The sequence below is a fragment of the Stegodyphus dumicola genome, chromosome 10 (assembly GCF_044657685.1).
Source record: "Stegodyphus dumicola isolate Sdum_Otavi_A_Nest chromosome 10, ASM4465768v1".
Classification (NCBI taxonomy): Eukaryota; Metazoa; Arthropoda; class Arachnida; order Araneae; family Eresidae; genus Stegodyphus; species Stegodyphus dumicola.
Window position 1 is genome coordinate 45399487 of NC_140777.1, and position 18559 is coordinate 45418045.

Here is an 18559-nt window from a genome sequence, read left to right on the forward strand (position 1 = left end):
CTTGGGGGAAAACATTTAACCCAAACTACATGGAATACATTGTTAGCTCTTCCGTTTCAAGTTTTACGTAATTATTCGGGTTTTAAATGTCATCAAATTCGTATGCATCATATTTAGATTATAGTCAAAAATTCATATAAATTAAGATAATAACATGCCCTACATTTTACACCACAATGAACTAACAATTTCAACTGCAGCTTCATCGCATAAAAAGATTGCAACTTAAAAATGCGCTGGATTTGGCAAGAAGTCAGCATATGTGTAGCGAATTGGAGGAATTGAATTTCCGCGGCCGATTTGGTGCGTATGGATAACTTGAAGAACAGGGTGAAAAGCCGTGAAAAGGTCGTTCTAGCCAAAGAATATACATATACTACGTAATATAAAGAATATACATATACTACGTAATATAAAGAATATACATATACTGTGTGATATATATATTCTATATATATTATATATAGAATAATAATATATAGAATAATAATAATCACTCTTAATTTTAATTTTTTATGTATAGGCATTTTATATATTGACATTTATAACCCATGTTTTTTGTAACTTCCTAATATATATATATATTTTTTCCGTCCATCATTTTTCATGTGAGTTAACTTTTCACATTACACAACGGTCAGATTAATTAATTTTTTCGTGCAATAGCAAGTCTTCCAGCACTAAAATTTGGCAGTTTTATCGCTCTTATACAGTTTTTCCAGTTTTACCAGGCAAATTTCTTATTGTTTATATACGAGGGTTGGAACTTTAATAGTGGCAACACAGCTGAAATACCACACGCGTAACCACACGTAAATTACATACCTACCTTACCTCTCAGCAAAAAGACTCGTCCTGCCTACGTCACGCGCATGCGGAGTGACGCGAAGAACGCATCCTTGTATTAGCTCGCGGTCTAAAGTATGTGTTGTCAGGATGTTTTCAAAACAAGATCAATGTTGTTGGATAAAAATTGAAAGTGCCAGAGGTCGTACAGCACGACAGTGTCATCAAGGGCTTCAAGAGGCTTGAGGAGAATCTGCATTGCCTTACAAAATCGTAGCAAGATGGGTGAAAGCATTCAATAAAGAACGCCAAAACGTGGCAGACATGCTGCGGCCAGGTCGTCCTAATGTCAGCGATGCAGACATGCAAGCTGTTGCCGCTTTAATGGACAGTGATCGCCGCCAAACGATTCGTCAGCTGGCCGGACAAACAGAATTAGCGCATACGACTGTGCTGCACATTCTGAACGAACGCCTGTCCATGAGAAAAATTGCTTCACGATGGGTTCCACATCAATTGACGGAAATGCAGAAATGGCTACGATACGACGCTGCCCGAATCCACCTGGAGCGCTATGAGCGCGAAGGAGATGCTTTTTTTATGCCGTATCATTACGTTGGATGAGACTTGGGCCCGATCGTACCAGCCAGAACTGAAACGCTAATCAAATGAATGGTGTCATCACAGGTCACCACGACGTTCGAAATTTCGACAGAACCCCAGCAATGTGAAAGTTATGGTGATTCTCGTGTACGACTGTGATGGTGTCATCCTAACGCATACCGTTCCCCCACAGCAGACCGTCGCTGCGCAGTATTACTGCTCATTTTTGGAGCACAATCTCCGACCAGCTTTGAGAAAAAAACGGCGACACTTCCTGCAGAGCTCTCCTCTCATTTTGCATGACAATGCTCGGCCGCATGCAGCGCAAGCTGTGACTGATTTGTTCAAGTGATGGGGCTGGGAAGTGCTTTACCATCCACCATACTCCCCAGATCTAAGCCCTTGTGACTATGACTTAATTCCTAAGATGAAGGAACCACTTCATGGCACTCGCTTCCAAACTGTTCCTGAGATTCTTGCGGCAGTAGACCGGTCCATTCAAACTATCAACAAAACAGGCGCTGCTACAGGTATTCTGCGACTTCCACATCATTGGAAACGGGTTGTACACAATGCTGGCGACTATATTGAAGGACTGTAAAACATGGTGACATGAATCACTTTTGTATTCCTTGTAAATAAATATTTGCCACTATTAAAGTTCCAACCCTCGTAGTACTATGTTACAACATTTCGTGGAGCTACAGCTCCTGGTAACTTTTTAGCAAGGTTGCAGCAATGTTCCTACCTACTACTATTCTTTCAAATCTTTTTGCAGCATTATGCGCAAAAGTTTTTGAGACCAGATAGGTCTTTCGTCTAATTACCAGTTCGCTTTACATTTTCTTTTTCAATTATATATAGAATATATATTACATAGACGTTCATTATTCTAGCCTTGTATGTGTTCTCAGGTTCGCTTGTCGTGAAGTGTAACCTCCTTGGCTCGAGCCCCCAGCCAAGGCTCCAGCGTTTCAAAATAACATTAAGCAAGGATTTTGACACTGGTTTGGAGGCAAGGCTTTTGAAACTGAAAATTTTGAAATTTTGTAATGAAAGTATAATGCTCCATATTTGTACATGTGAGAATGTATAGGGTGGTCTATATTTTATGACTATATCTAGTTTGTTTTGAATCTTATTCAGAATCGGAAATTTAAATTTGATGAATACGTGCATTTCACTATATTACACATTATACGATACTTGACAATATTCTGTTACAGAAAAGCGATGGAGGTTATTGGCGATTATAATAACCAAGAGGTTGTTTATACTATGCTAACTCTTGTTCTCTCTGTGATATGTTTTAACGATGCATATTAATTTAATTTGAAATATGACAGTAATTCTTATGAAGTGTTTTAGCTGCTAATGCCAAAAGAATGTGACACTTCAGATATTCTTCGAAGAACTGCCGACACTTTTTTATCTTTTTCAGAACTCGCATAAATTTATTATTAAGATGAGTTAATAGCAATATATGATCTTTAAAACTGACGTTCTCACATAATTTTTATAGACTGAATTTATGATATCTCGAATGAAAGCGTTTATAAATTACTAAACTGAATATCAAGATATTAAGGTAATAAACAGAAAATATAAAATGTGCTAATATAGCTATTTATAATCACCAGCCTTATTTGTGTGAAGCCTTAGAACACCTACACATTCTTGATTCATACATCAATTTTCCAATTCTTAATACTCATCTGGAACCCCATAAAAAGTAGAAAACATCCAAAAAAATAAACTTCACGACCCCAAGCGTCGACCCTTAGTTATATACCATAATTCAGATTTTCGCTGCTCTAATCCATTCCTCTTTTCGGATAACTAAAACGTTAGATCCAAAGAAAAGCCTTTCTTAATTTCCTCTTTAAATTCGGAAATTTGTGGAAACTTATTTCCGGAGTTTAAAATCTTTTGAGGTACGGAATAATTATAATTGTTTTTTCTGTTATACGTCATTTCCGAAAAATTCAATTTTATACTACACGAGAACAGGTTGTCAGCATTTAGAAATCCACGCAGTTCCTTACAAAAACCTAAAGCTAGCAACTTGCTCATTCGGGCGCCACCGAGGAAGTAGAGAGTTCATTTACAGAAAGCGGATTTACGAATCGTATCTTGTGTCTGACGATACAAATTAATAGTAAGGCGTACAAGGTGGTGAAAGTACAAGTCAAACTTCCAACGAAGCGAAATACCCCGTGCAAAAGATCTAGACACATTTCTCCAGAATCAAAGTCCCATACTCATCGGCGGTGATCTCAAAACCAAACACGCTGAGTGGGGTTGCCATCGGTCAAACATAAATGGTCCCATAATTCATAACTAAGTGGGAAATCATCCTATTTACATGTTCGTTCCGGTGGAGGCAACTTACCGCCCCAACTACCTTAACTGACGTCACGACATTTTTTTCTTCCATCAGCCACTTTCTTCCACGTCACTGGAGGGGATTACTGATTTATCCTCGAACCATGTCGCGGCCATAGGAAAAATTGGACGATCGATGAAAAAAGACCTCTCCCATCCCAAGAAGGAACTTTTCCCCAGTATCGCCTTCATCTCCCTATTCAATGTGGGCAATGTGCTGGAGTGATATTAATACAGGTATTCTTAATATCGCTTCCAAGCTGCATATTTCCAAACTCTAATTTTGTGTTCTTGTTTACGGAGATTTTCTTAATTTCTTCTGACTGGAAATTTATGTCACATCTGGAATGAATGGATGTCTATCTGCATACCAAAATTAATAAATTAAAATGTATTTATGAAGAAATACAAATAACTTCATAATTATCAAAATACTTAATTGCTTTATTAAATATTTAAATATACTTCATTACTGGACTTTATGATATTAAATGTCTTTGTAAGTGTGTTAGTACGTTCTTGTTTGATAAAAGCTAAACTTTTATTTATTTGTTACACATGAAAATATTTTCTGATTTATTTAACATAATTATCAGAATTCAGTCCTCTTCTGTTATCGGAACAGCATTCAGAAATGTATATATGTATGGCATTATATGAGCATACACATATTACACATATACATCTCTGAATCCAGTCCTGATAAAAGAAGAATACGAATTACTCTTGATGAAAACCTAAAAGCGTCTACGAGAAAACTTGGAATGCTAAAAAAATATGGAAATAACGATATTTCTTCGAAAGATCTATTAAAGGCGTTTCTTACAGAGGAACAGTGCAAAACAGAACATTCTTACACGAAAAAAAACTATTGAATCCATAAAAAAGTGCATGAAAAGTAATTTTGGCTAAAGGATATCCTCCCTCCCCCCCAAAAAAAATGCTGAATATCCTATTATTTTTTTATTTTTATTAAATCTGAATTGTTTGTTCAAAATGTAGAAATAATTTATGCGAGTTCATTTTTTTTGAATAATTTACGCTTTCAACCAAAAACGTTTTGAATAACTTTTTTCAAGACAATATGTGAAATAGTATATGTGAAATAAAGATAAAGTGATTTTGCTCACATTTAGTAATTAATATTTGCAAATAAAACTGAAACACAAGTTTCTAAAAACAAATATGAGGCAGCGTATGCACTTCCTTATTATTTACTGAAATGAATAGTGACAAAATGCTAAAGAGAAGATTAAAAATTCGTTTTATTTTGCACTGTTAGTATAAAGATAAATTTATTATGCAGTATCATTTATGACCATTGATAATCTGTGTACTATAACAATTAAGGCAGTTCTAGAATCCATTTAGAACAAGATCTAATTTAGGTTCATAGGGAAGATACATAATTATCTGTTTATAATCAGAATAAAAGTATTATTACGGTTTTTGTTTTTATTTAGCTATTTTTAGTAGAATCTGTAATTAAAATTGTTTTATAATCCCGTGTAATGCAGCACGAGACTTATTTGAAGACAAAGCTACCCCGGAAAAATTTAAATACAGGAGCACGCGCATTTAACATTTTAATAAATAGATATCTCGTAATTGTACTTTGTACTCTTTTGCCATCCAGAAAAATTGAGAAAATACGAGATGTGCATACGATCGTGCATGATTTAAAATACTTATAAAAGCTGGAGGAAAACATCTCAATTCAGCTGTTTTATGAGTTGTTTACTTAGTTTTTGCGGTTGATTGTAGCGAATTCGAGGTGATATCGGATTAGCTTTGTCTGTTTTCAATTGAATTCTGTTAAACGTTTTAGTAGTTTATAATGTAACTACTGTGAAATATTGCACAAATATCTCTGAGTGAATTTCAGCATTTTTGTTTTATTTGTTGTGATATGAATAAATTTTATTCACTTTTCATCGGACTTGTGCATTCAATTTATTACGAATACGTACTTTTTGGTGTCAAGAGTGGAGTATAGAACGCCAATCACAGGAGCAATGGAATAACAGTTAAAGCAACTCATGGCCGCCTTTGCTGCATTTAAAGGAGAGATGAAAGATTCTGTTAAAAAAGAAAGAAGGGTGTTAAAGAGGTAATGTAAGCGCGGCAAAAATTCATTAAAGAAAGATGGAAGTCATTCAAGAAAGATGACACTTGTCAAGAATCAGTTAACCCTTTGAGGGGCGGTATATAAAATAATTTAAATTATGATAAAATTTTGCATGAATTGTGGCTTATAGATCTTAAGAACACAAAATTAGGACTCAAAAAATCTACAGCGAAATCCTAAATTTTGAAACCCGATATATATAGTATACCGGTGCCTCTCTAAGTCATTTTTTTTCCAATAGCTGACAATTGTTCATTTTTGTTTTTTAATCTATTTTGCGTACTTTTGATGGACATTTATAGAGATGGGTGCTTCAATATAGTTATGCAAGTCTGAAATTATAAACTTTTAAAATTTCGCTAGAAATTTAAAATTTTGGAAATAAAATTTATGCTTATGTACATTTTAATGATGCCACCCAGGTGAGCATACTGATGTAAAATATGGGTAAAAAGCTTTTGAAAGTGATTAAAATTCAATATCATTATTTTATGAAAAAAATTAGCAAATATAACACTGCATGCGTAAAGCGTATCATGCTGTAATTGAACTATTACAATGTTACAAGGAGATATAACTCAGGCAAAAAATAAAAAAGTAGAAAAATGAAGCACTATGACTCAGCTGAAAAATTGTGTTGCATTTTTGAAGTCATTATACTTTATGCTTTTGATAATATATAAAAAGGCCAAGCTTCATTAAAACTGAAATAAATAAATAAACATTTGTCCCTATTTGTTTCTTCCAAAGATAAATGCTATGCATCTAAAACCAGCCTTAAATGTTTTCCCTTCTTTCAGCAACTGCGAACTTATTTTGAAAACCATGTACTTGCATCCTAACCCAGGAGGAAACTCGTCTGAAATTAACAAAAATCATACCCTCAAATCATCAGGGGGCGTGTTTCCATTCCACTAAAAGACGGACCTAAAGTGGATTTCTATTTCTCATGTTTGTGAGCTTTCCTTTAGTGTGGCCTTATCACAGCCTCTCTGTGAAGATCGCGACTCGGGAATGACAAATTAGCTGTCGATCACTTATTATCATTTTCGCTGCATTCTAGGATTTTGGAAACACGAAGCAGCGGGTGTCTTTACGGGCTAACATGCCATATTCAACCCCTACAATTGTGTAACGTTTAGAAGGTATATGCCGATTTTGAAATCGATGAGTCTTTATCCGGGGAAAGAGTGAAGCACTGAAATTAAAATTTTAGCCAAACAGAGATGAATGAGAAACTCCACATGAGTAAGCAAAGAATAAAATGAAACTAAAATACTTATATCATTCTTAGCACAGGGTCAATAAACTCCCCATCCCCCATGAACATAATATTGAATCCTAAACAACTTATGAATTAATCATAGACAAATTATTATATCGCAAACAATTATAAAGAAATTTTGTTGTCTCACAGAGTAGAGAAGGAAAAGCCTGGTGCTGCCATCTACTGACGTGGTAGTCTCAGTGTGGACGCCGGTAAAATTTATATACCGATTTCAAAATCGTATATATAATCTTCTGTTAATTATCACTTCTGACTGAAATGAAGTAAATATAAAAGATTCAGCACGTGTATATATTTGCACATGTCATATATTTGCTGATTTTGAATGTTTCCTGCCCCTCCAATAGAATTTATGAATCTTCAAACATACCTTGGAACGAGGTATATTAATTTAAAAACAGCAAAATATTGAGCATTTATTGGGTAGTACTCTCATTTAAAATCGAAAGAAAACACTAGAAACTTACAATTACAGCTTTTGGTACAGTAAAATTAGCAATTTTTAGGCAGTTAAAAATTTGACAAACAAAAGGTATATATAATATACCGGTGCCTTTTGAAGAATTAAAGTAGAGATGAAAGCTGTTAAAGTGGAAGAGATTGCCTGTATAATAGAAAACAAATTTGAGTCTACGGGAGGTATAAAAGACGTGGTTTAAAGGAAGTTGGGCAAATTGAAGAGAAAGTTTCTTCTGTCAAGAAAAAAATAGAAGAGAGAGTTTCTGCCGTTAAACAACAAATAGATTATACAGTTTGTTCTGTGCAAGAACAAACAGAAGAGAGAGAGTTTCTGCCGTGGAACAACAAATTGATGACAGGGGGTTTCAGGCAGTTGCCAAAGAAGTTGATACTTTAAAGAAATTCGAAGCGACGGCAGGGAGCAATTCCGATGCTTTTAAATTCTTACCCATTCCTGCTCGTCCCTCACTGAAGCTTTCTACATATGATAGGAAGACTTCTTGGCAAGTTTATAAGAAGCAATTTTCAATAGTGCGGAAGCGAATGGATGGGATTTCCAAGCTAAGGCCTCTCATCGCGCCGCTTCTCTGAGAGCATACGCAGCCGATATGCTGCAGACACTTCCCGAAAATTAGAGATTAGACTTTGAAGCTTTATCCGGCGCATTGGAGCAAAGCTTTGGGGAGAAATGTTTAAAAGAGTACATTAGGTTTGAATTAAAATCCCATCAACAGAAGCCCACAGAAACACTCCAGGAGCTGGCCACGGATGTTGAAAGGCTGTCTCACCTCGCCTTAATGGAGTGCCCGAAAAAAACAATGGAAATCCTGTCCCTGCAGTACTTTATCGATGGCATCCGGGATTCGGAAATACCAAAGGCTCAAGGAATGGCGGATGTCAACGACATAAAAAGCACTCTATATACGCCATGAAATTCGAGGCAGCCCAGCAAGTAACTTGTAGAGATCGCTACCCAGTCAGAGCTCTGTGAGTCACGAGCCAGTGGATCAATTGATGTCTCGTTTAGAAGATTTATCCAGACAAGTTGATGCTTTGATACGGAGTAGGAGTGAGAACGGATTGGCTCTAAGGTGTTGGGGATGTAGTGCTGAAGGCCACATACGACGGCATTGCATCCCAGGGCACAGAAAATAAAACAAATGATTTGACCAGACAAGTCACTACCTTGAGATGGAGCAGGAGAGAAAAGAAACCAATTCTAAAGTGCTAAAACTGCGTTGTTGAAGGCCACATACGAAGAAACTGCAGAACACCCCAGAGCACGGAAAATAAGATAGACGAGTTAAACAGACAATTAAATGGCGTGAGACGTAAAAAGAGTGACAAGAAACCAAAGGAACTGCGAAACTGAACGCCACGTACGAAAGAACTGCAGAACACCCCAGGAAAATAAGACCATTTTCCGGCAACGACGCAAGAAGAGCATTAATGATCATTTGAACGATAGTGAAAAAAGTGAGTTCTAAAGCGTTTAAGATTTCTGCAGTGGGTAGCAGCAGTAATGGACCAACCATCAGTGGCCATGTCGATGGAGTTCGTTGCAAGGAGCTAATGTTACCATCATTCAGAAGGATTTAGCTCAACATTTTAAGGATAAACTCATTTGGACGCCATCCTGCGTTACCCTCCAGACTATCCACCGAGAAGATCGACATCGACGTAAAAGTAAACGTTAACATCACATTTGGAAGTGCTGCCTACCATCACACGGTCTATGTGGCAGAGATTACAGATCCTTGCATACATGGATTGGACTTTTTAAGGAAATAGAATTTTTTCATGGACTTCAAAAATAGAGACTTATTAGGACATAACTAACCTTCATCAGAAGGGATCCTCACATGGAAAACCTGACGCTTTGTCTTAAAGCCCCAGCTCAGAAAGCTGCCGAAATCATACTAGGGTCGAAGAGAAACGCAAGTCTACCGGTTATTATCTATCTCAGATGCTCTTCGGTTGTGACCTTCGTGTACCTTGTAATCTATTTAGTCACCTGCCTGAGGCCTGTTCGAAGTGATGCAAGAGCGAGTTAACTTGGCGACGGAAAGGGTGAAGACCCGATATGACAAGAGAGCTGCTGGACCTCGAGTCAACGGAGACAAGGTGCCATTGTGGAACCCGATTCGACGAAAAGGACTCACCTTGGGATGGTCCTTACACAGTCCTAAATAAACTGAACGACGTCGTGGTTCAGATCCGTAAGTCTTCGAACTCTAAACTTAAAGTCGTTCATTACGACAGGTTAGCTCCTTACTATGGCCATAGTACGTAGTGTATATATTGTAATATTATAAATAGTATAAGACCATAGTCCTCTTTGCTTGTAAATTTGTATTTAGTATTTGAGTTGTTTCAAGTTACTATTGTAATTATTGTTTATGTTGTTTGTTATTGTAATGTAATATTTATTGTTGCATTGATGCCTTAGTCAGGGTTCGTACACATTTCTGCACATCAAAGTTAAGGACTTTTAAGGACCATTAATGAAAAAAATTAAGGACCTATGAGCAAATAAGAACTGAATAAATTGAATTAAAAATATGTAGATGTTCCATCGTGAGGCAAGACACAAATATAAAATATATAAACTTTATTTAACACATCAATAATAACATTCCGATGAGAAGGGAAATTCCCGTTTCATGCACACCGCTCTCTCATCACCAACTGCCGCTCATCCGAGGCAGGCATGAGCGGAACTCACAAAACTTCGTACGGTTTTTCCATAGTAACACCACAGAGTATCCCCCCCAGTGAGAGAAACCGACCGACACACAAAAAATAATACATAATTTTATATTATACAATGATAAATGTGAAAGTAAAAGATACAATATAAAACACATAATAAATGAAATACTGAATAAACAATATATATAAATTATATATAGTAGATGGTAGACAGATGTTGAGGGAATTTGACATGTCGTCCAGATTTTGTGATAGTTTTAGGAACATGTGAGATGGTAGGTTTCAATGTGTTTGTCTTACTGGAAGGTTTAGTGTTAGGGACAAAGGTTTTGTCACTAATGAAAAATGCAGGTTTGAGTCGCTCAATTGAAACAGTTTGATTTTTACCGTTCACGGAGATGATAAAGGTTTTATCATATCGCTCAATGACTGGATGAGGACCTGAGTATGGTTGTTGAAGAGGAGGCTTGACTGCGTCAATTCTCAAATAAACATGAGAGCACGATTTTAAAGATGAATGAATGTGGATAGGCTCTAAACAGTGTTTTGATGTTGCGATGGGAATCAGATCGTAAACTATTTACATATGTTAGTGTCGAGGATAGCGGAGAAAGCTGATCTGAGACAAAATATCCGAAGGAAGTCTTAAGGTAGTACCGTAGACTAACTCAGAAAAAGTTGCTTAGATGTCTTCTTTGACGGAAGATCTAATACCCAAAAGTATAAGAGGTAACGACTTTGTCCAGCGAGGATTCTCTTGCCATTTTATACTGTTTTTCAATTGGCGATGGAAATGTTCAATGATTCCATTTGATTGAGGTCTACAGGCAGTGGTACGAATACGATGACTGTCCAGCAAGTTCGTGAACTCCCTGAAAAGATGCGATTCAAAGTTCCGACCCTGGTCAGTAGTGATAGTGGAAGGGCATCCAAAACGAGCTATCCATCCACTAATTAAAGCTTTACAAGTTGTTTAAGCCGTCATATCAGATGTGAGAGTTACTTCCGGCCATCGCGTGAAGCGATCGATTATGGTCAAGCAATACTGAGAACCTTTAGAAATTGGTAATGGGCCAATAAAATCTATGTTAATATGAGAAAATCTGGTATCAGGAAGTAAAAATGTCGAAATGGGTGATTTTGTGTGCTTGTGTATCTTGGAACGTTGACATTTCTCACAAGCGTTCACAAAGTTTTTGATAAAAGTGTGCATGTTAGGCCAAACGTAACGTCTGCGTAGCAATTTTGAAATGGCAGATATACCTGGATGTGAAAGGTTGTGAATACTTTGGAAGATGATATGTCTAAATGAAAAGGAAATGAAAGGACGAGGGACATTGGTTGTGGAGTCACAATAGAGATAAATATCTTCAAGCGGAAAATACTGTTTCGTGAGTTTCAAAGAAGAAGATTTAGAAGTTAGTAATTGTCGTAGTTCATGGTCTGTGAGCTGCGCTGAGGCTAACTGTTTGAAATCCAGAATAGGTGAGTGAGAAACAGAATGTACTTCTATTCGGGAGAATGTGTCGGCAATAACATTTTCCCTACCTTTAACATATTGTATATCAGTGGAAAATTGAGAGATATAGTCAAGATGTCCCAGTTATCGAGAAGACCACTTTTCTGCTCTTTGTCTGAAAGCGAATGTTAGTGGTTTTTGGTCGGTAAATATTATGAAGTTGCGACCTTCTAACATGTGCCGAAATTTCCTGATAGACTCATATATTGCCAGAAGTTCGCGGTCATATGTTGTCCATTTCCGTTGACTGTTATTCAATTTTAAAGAAAGGAATGCTATTGGCTCCCATTGACCATTTTGGAGTTGCATGAGAGAGCTGCCAATAAGACATTAGATGCATCGGTCCAAAGACTGAGTTGAGCACCAGGAATTGGATGTCTTAAGAGGATATCTTTTGCAAGAGCTTCTTTAGCTTCTAAAAATGCCTTTTTCGGCACCCTCAGACCACGGAAGAGGATTTTCAGTCTTCTTAGTTGGACGGAATGATTTCTTTTTGTTAGAATGACCTTCAAGAAGCTTAATTAAAGGTGACAAAATGTGCACTGTATGTGGCACAAATCTGCGATAAAAACTGAATAGGCCAAGAAATCTGCGAAGCTGTGTTAAGTTTGTTGGTCTAGGAAATTTAGAAATGGCATCAACTCGATCTGGAATGGGAGAAATACCTTCTTTAGAGACTTTATATCCTAAGAAATCTAAGGTAAGAACTTTAAATGTACACTTTGAGGGTTTGATTGCTAAACCATAATGATCTAATCTTTGAAAGAGAGCTCGCAGATTGTTAACTGCTCTTTGTGGCTTTCTGAGGCAATCAAAATATCATCAATAAATGCATATACACCAGTTAAACCTCTCGTCACTTCATCGATAAACCTTTGAAAAGTGCTTGATGCATTGCACAAACCAAATTGCATCCGAGTACTCTCGAAAAGTCCAAATGGTGTGCAGATAGCAGTTTTATGGACATCCTCGGGAGCAATCGGAATTTGGTGAAATGCTTTGACTAAATCTACATGGGAGCATACGTTGCACCCATGGAGTTTACTTGTAAATACTAGGGATTCGATATTCGTCCTTTTTAGTCTGAGCATTAAGGGCTCTAAAATCATCGACAGGACGCTAATCATTCATATCTTTTCTAGGGACCATATGCAATTGCGAAGCATAATTGCTGTTGGATGGGGGAATGTGGCCTAAATCTAACAGATGTTGAAATTCAATTTTTGCAATTTTCAAACGATCGGGGGCAAGCCGACGTGGTTTGGCAAAAACGGGAGGGCCAAAAGTTTCAATATGATGCTGAACTGAATGTTTGACAATTTGGTTTGCACAAGGAGCTTGAACAATAAGAGGAAATTCATTGAATAACTTAGCATAATGATCATTACAAATTAGAGATTTCACTGAATATATACTAGCAAACATGTTAAATACCATGACAATCTAATTTGGTGTAAGTATCGTTTAAGCGACGATTTCTAAGATCTGGTTTATGTTAAAATAATGTAAGAAATCTGCCCCAATTATAGTAGTTTGAACATTGCATACGTAAAATGGATAAACAAACAGTTTTCTTAAACCTAAATCTAAAGATAATAACTTTTGTTTATATACATTTATCTTAGTACCATTTGCAGCCAGAAAAGTTTAAATAGGAGTAGTCATTTTTATCAGATCTTGAGGCTGGAATTAAGGAACAATCACTGCCTGTATCAATTAAAAAATTAATATTGGTTTTGAGATCACGAACAAATAGGCGATGAGAACTAGAAGGCGAGGCGTATGTCACCGCTACTCCTTGCCTTGGAAATTTCCCTGAAAATTGCAGGGTGGAGTACACTTTTTGCTCTAGAAGCAAATTTTTGGTGGTACCAACATAGATAACTTTTTTCAGAGGTTTTCTCACGATTTGTTGCATGACGAAAATTACGATTACGAGAATGACACCTTGAGCGTCGTAGAAATGAAGCTTCCTTGCAAAGCGATTTTATCTCTTTAAGCAGTTCAGAGTTCGGTGTAACAATAGTTGATGCACAAGAATTAGAAACTACGCTTACCTGAGCAGTTGACACTTCCAAAATTTTATCCGCTATTTGAGCAGCCTTTTGTACGGTTAGAGGGTTGATTGATGCTAAAATAGATTGCACATTTGTAGGTAGTTGCTGCATAAATAATTACACAACAAAAGTATCCGTCACGTTATGATTTTCAGCTAGCTGCTGCATAACGCGTAAAAGTTCATACGGCTTTTGATCTCCTAGTTACTCACCCGCAAGTAAGTGACATATTTTCTGCGATTTACTTTCATCACAGCGAGAAATGACTTCATTCTTCAGTTTGGAACCGCTAATTCAAAAGTAGATTCCACCATCGTGAACCATAGAGATTGATCAGAAGGAATGAAAGGAGGTATTTTCACTGCTGATATTTCATCCATTGTTTATTATGTTTGGATTAGTTTCGTTTTCATATTTTGTCCAAATTCCAAGAAACGATCAAAAGATGTGCGTTGTACAACGTCGGTCACCAATGTAAATGTTCCATGGTGAGGCAAGACACAGGTATAAAATATATAAACTTTATTTAACACATCAATAATAACATTCCGATGAGAAGGGAAATTCCCGTTTCATGCACACCGCTCTCTCATCACCATCTACCGCTCATCCGAGGCGAGCATGCGCAGAACTCACAAAACTTCGTACGGTGTTTCTATAGTCCAACACAAATATTATCTATGCCTGAATTTCACTTTTGTAATACCATTTAAAAAATAAAATAGATCCCTAAGTATGACACATCACTATTAAACATGAATTAATTACTGAAAGTTTAAAATTAAAGTTCGAGAATAAAATAAACTTTATGCAATTTATCAAGTAGCATTAAATATTTTACACTTATAATAGTTGGACATATTTGAAAGAAGATAAGTGGCATTTACATTTTACTAACAGTTGGCTTTATGTTGATTTTTTTTTTGTGTCTCATACTTGTTCAGTCTAGAGTTAGGATGTCAAACTCGCGGTCCACAAAAATATTTTTGCGGCCCGGCCAATATATCGGCAAATAATAATATATAATAATAAAATAACATATCGACGAAGAAAAAAATTAAATGTTTACTGCTAAGTAATTAACGATAATTTATTCAGTGTTGTTAGATTACTCACAGCGAGCGGACACACACACACTACTTGAATTACAAATGCGTGAGAGTAGCTTGCATTCAGCTACCTTCGGCTTTTGGGGAACACGTGCACTCAGAACTTGTACGCATCCCCCGATAGCCGAACTCATGGTCTCAGTTTTCCAATCATAATTTTGTACGATATATTGGTGCATGCACTTTGCTTTATTATTAATTATTACTTAATTCATATTGTTACGGATTTCATAGTTATTTATTTAGTTTTTTTTTTTTTTATTTAGAATTGTAATTAGATTTGCTTCTCTCGAATTCGGATTTGTTCCCTCGAAGACAAATTTTTTTTGTTTTTTTCGATTTTTCTCAATAAGTATTGACTCAGTACCCAGCCATATGCAAATGGAGGTGATCGAGATTCAATGCAACTCAAATTTGAAAGCAAAATTCACTCAAGTGGGCGTGCCTGAATTTTACAAATATTTACCAGCCAGGTTTGAAAATACTTGAAAATTTGTATATGAAATTATTTCCATGTTTGGTAGCACTTATCAGTGTGAGCAGTTATTTTCAGTCATGAAAGGTAATAAGTTTCCTATTAGAAACCGTATTAATGATGCTTATCTTGGGTCAGCGTTGAAAGTTATCACGGAAACAAAATTTCTCCCGAAATAGGAAAGATAATAGCAGAGAAGAGATGTCAAGTATCAGGACGTAAACATTAAATTTTTCTTGTTCTTTTCTATATAAATATATATATATGTTTATTATTGTATTATTCGAAATAAATCTACGTTTCTATGAATATTGATTTTTTTTTTTTTTTTTTTTTTTCGGCCCGCCTAAAGTTAAACCTTGTTTGTTTGGCCCAAGTGTACCTATGAGTTTGACATCCCTGGTCTAGAGGTTTAGTAAATAGCAGGTAAATTTTATGTCAAGTGTCATATGTTAAAATGAGAAGCAAGATCATAATCAACATGATTTATAACCAAAAGACTGAATGTTGTCACTGCTGCTTCTTGTCTAGAGAGAGACCTGCTGATTAGAACAAACCTAAAAGGCCTGTTGTTGGCACAGTTTGCAAGTTTTGAAAGTTAGTTGGGCTTTGTTTGATGCAGTTAGTGTCATAGCTTCGTGTAGAGTTCCAGGGGTTGTAACTCAGTTAATATACTTTAAGGTTCCAATAAGACATTAAAGCACCACAGGCGATAAGTTATTTTGTATTATTTTAAGTCTCACTAGATGCAAAGAACATGTTTTACTTAAATTTTCTGTGTTTTATTTTGTGACCACGGTGAGGATTAATGAAAGGCAATAACTTTAATATGCAGAGATAATTTTTAAGGGTAAGCAGATGGTTCTAAGCAATTAAATTAGGTAGTTAGATAACCTTCGTCATTATGGATTTACATAATCACTATAAAATTTTATAAAAATCTAATAAAATTTCACAGTTTAAAATATATGTAAATTATGACATTGATTCTTGCGCAATATTAGGATACATTAAAAGCTACAAAACATTTACAAGGGGTGATCAAATGAAAAGGCACGAAACGACGTAAAAACGCGTAACAGTTAAATATTTGCATATTCCGCCATGGAAGAACGTAGTGAAACATCTCGGGATGTGATTAGAGTGTCTGACTGGGATCGGAGCATGCGCGGGCGCCACGGCAGTCCATATGAGGACACGATGGCGTTCGCATTGCAAAATTCAATGACTGAGGAGCAGCGAGATATTATCAGATTTCTGACAGCAGAAGGTGAGAAACCGGCAGCTATTCATCGCCGGATGGTGACAGTTTACGGGAAGAAATGTGTCTCTGACAAGTCTATCAGAAAAAGAAGTGCCCGTTTTCGTGCAGGCCGTGAGATTGTGGGTGATGACCCAAGACCAGGCCAGGCAAACACTGTCATCACGTGCGATCTCATCGACAAGGTGGATGACCTAGTGAGAAGTGATTGGAGTGTGTGACTGGGATCGGAGCATGCGCGGGCGCCCGCATGCGCATGAGTGAGCAGAGGCTCTTATCAAAAGCGACGTCCAAATGATGCGGCAGTCCGTATGAGGACAGGATGGCATTCGCGTTGCAAAATTCGACGACTGAGGAGCAGCGAGGTGTTATCCAATTTCTGACAGCGGAAGGTGAGAAACCGGCAACTATTAATCGCTGGATGGTGACAGTTTACAGGGAGAAAGGTGTCTCTCACAAATCTGTCAGAAAATGGAGTGCCCATTTTCGTGCAGGCCGTGACAGTGTGGGTGATGACCCGAGACCAGGCCAGGCAAACACTGTCGTCACGAGCGATCTCATCGACAAGGTGGACGACCTAGTGAGAAGTGATCGGCGTGTCACATCGCGAATGTTGGCGGTGAAGGTGGACGTCAGCTATGGAACCGTGTGGACAATTGTTCACAACAGGTTGTGATATTGGAAGGTGTGTGCCGCTTGGGTTCCGAAGCAGCTCACCGACCAGCAAAAGGAACTGCGTATGGGTAACTGCAACATCTGTTTCAGTATCAGGAAGACCCCGCTTTCATGGAGCGGATCGTTACAGGTGATGAGACTTGATGCCATCACTACGAGCCAGAGACAAAGTGGGACAGCATACAGTGGAAGCATGCGTCGGCACCTCCCCCTAAAAAGTTCAAAGCTATTCCGTGTTGTCAGCAGGCAAGGTGTTGCTCACCGTCTTTTTCGACGTTCAAGGTCCGCTACTTGTGGAATTCCTCGAGCACAGAAAAAACATTAACTCCGATGTGTACTGTGAGACACTTTGACGCCTACGCAGGTCCATCAAAACAAAAAGGCCGGGCTGCTCATGGAGGGTGTGGTTCTGCTCCATGATAACGCACGTCCACACGTCTCTAGAGTCACACACATGGAACTGGCCAAGTTCAAGTGGGAGACGTTGGACCATCCGCCCTACAGTCCGGATATGTCACACTGCGATTTCCATGTGTTTGGTCCACTGAAGAAACACGTGAAAGGGAAGCGCTTCAACTTGGACGACGAACCAGAGGACGCTGTGAAGGACTGGGTCTCATCACGGCCACAAGAATTCTGGGAACAAGGAATCCTGCGGCTTTTTCATCAGTGGGATCGTTGTGCTCAGGCCTATGGTGTATATTTTGAATAAAGTCTACATGTGTACCCACCGTGTCGTTTCGTACCTTTTCATTTGATCACCCCTTGTATGCCTTGCAACAACACTCAATGAAATATTTATGCCTCATTTTAATTTGAAGCCTTCATAGACATTTTGGTTAATTTTTATCGATTTCCTTCTCTTTTTTTAAGCATCTTTTCTAACAATCAGAAATTTGTCTCAATACACAAACCAATGTTCTGACTAGTTTCTGCAGCTTGTCAACCTCTCCACAACATACCTATGAGGGTTTACTTGATCTGGTAAAATTTAAATAGTCCAAAACCCCCAACAGATGTGAAGCATATTATCGTTATGCCTGAAATTAACTACAATATCAGACAAAGGTTTCTTATTTAAAAAGAACTTAGAACATAAAGG

The 18559-nt window shown here is 37.3% G+C and overlaps 1 protein-coding gene across 1 annotated transcript; it reads left to right on the forward strand.

Moving 5' to 3' along the window:
• Positions 1 to 17104: 17104 nt before the first annotated feature.
• Positions 17105 to 17458, forward strand: LOC146994955 (protein GVQW3-like). The gene has a single exon (XM_085825109.1). The coding sequence runs from the start codon at positions 17105 to 17107 to the stop codon at positions 17456 to 17458; it is 354 nt and encodes a 117-aa protein (XP_085681235.1).
• The last annotated feature ends 1101 nt before the right edge of the window (positions 17459 to 18559 follow it).

Bases quoted from the DNA above. Each gene is read 5' to 3' on its own strand.
- LOC146994955 (XM_085825109.1), top strand. From the start codon at position 17,105: ATGGCATTCGCGTTGCAAAATTCGACGACTGAGGAGCAGCGAGGTGTT.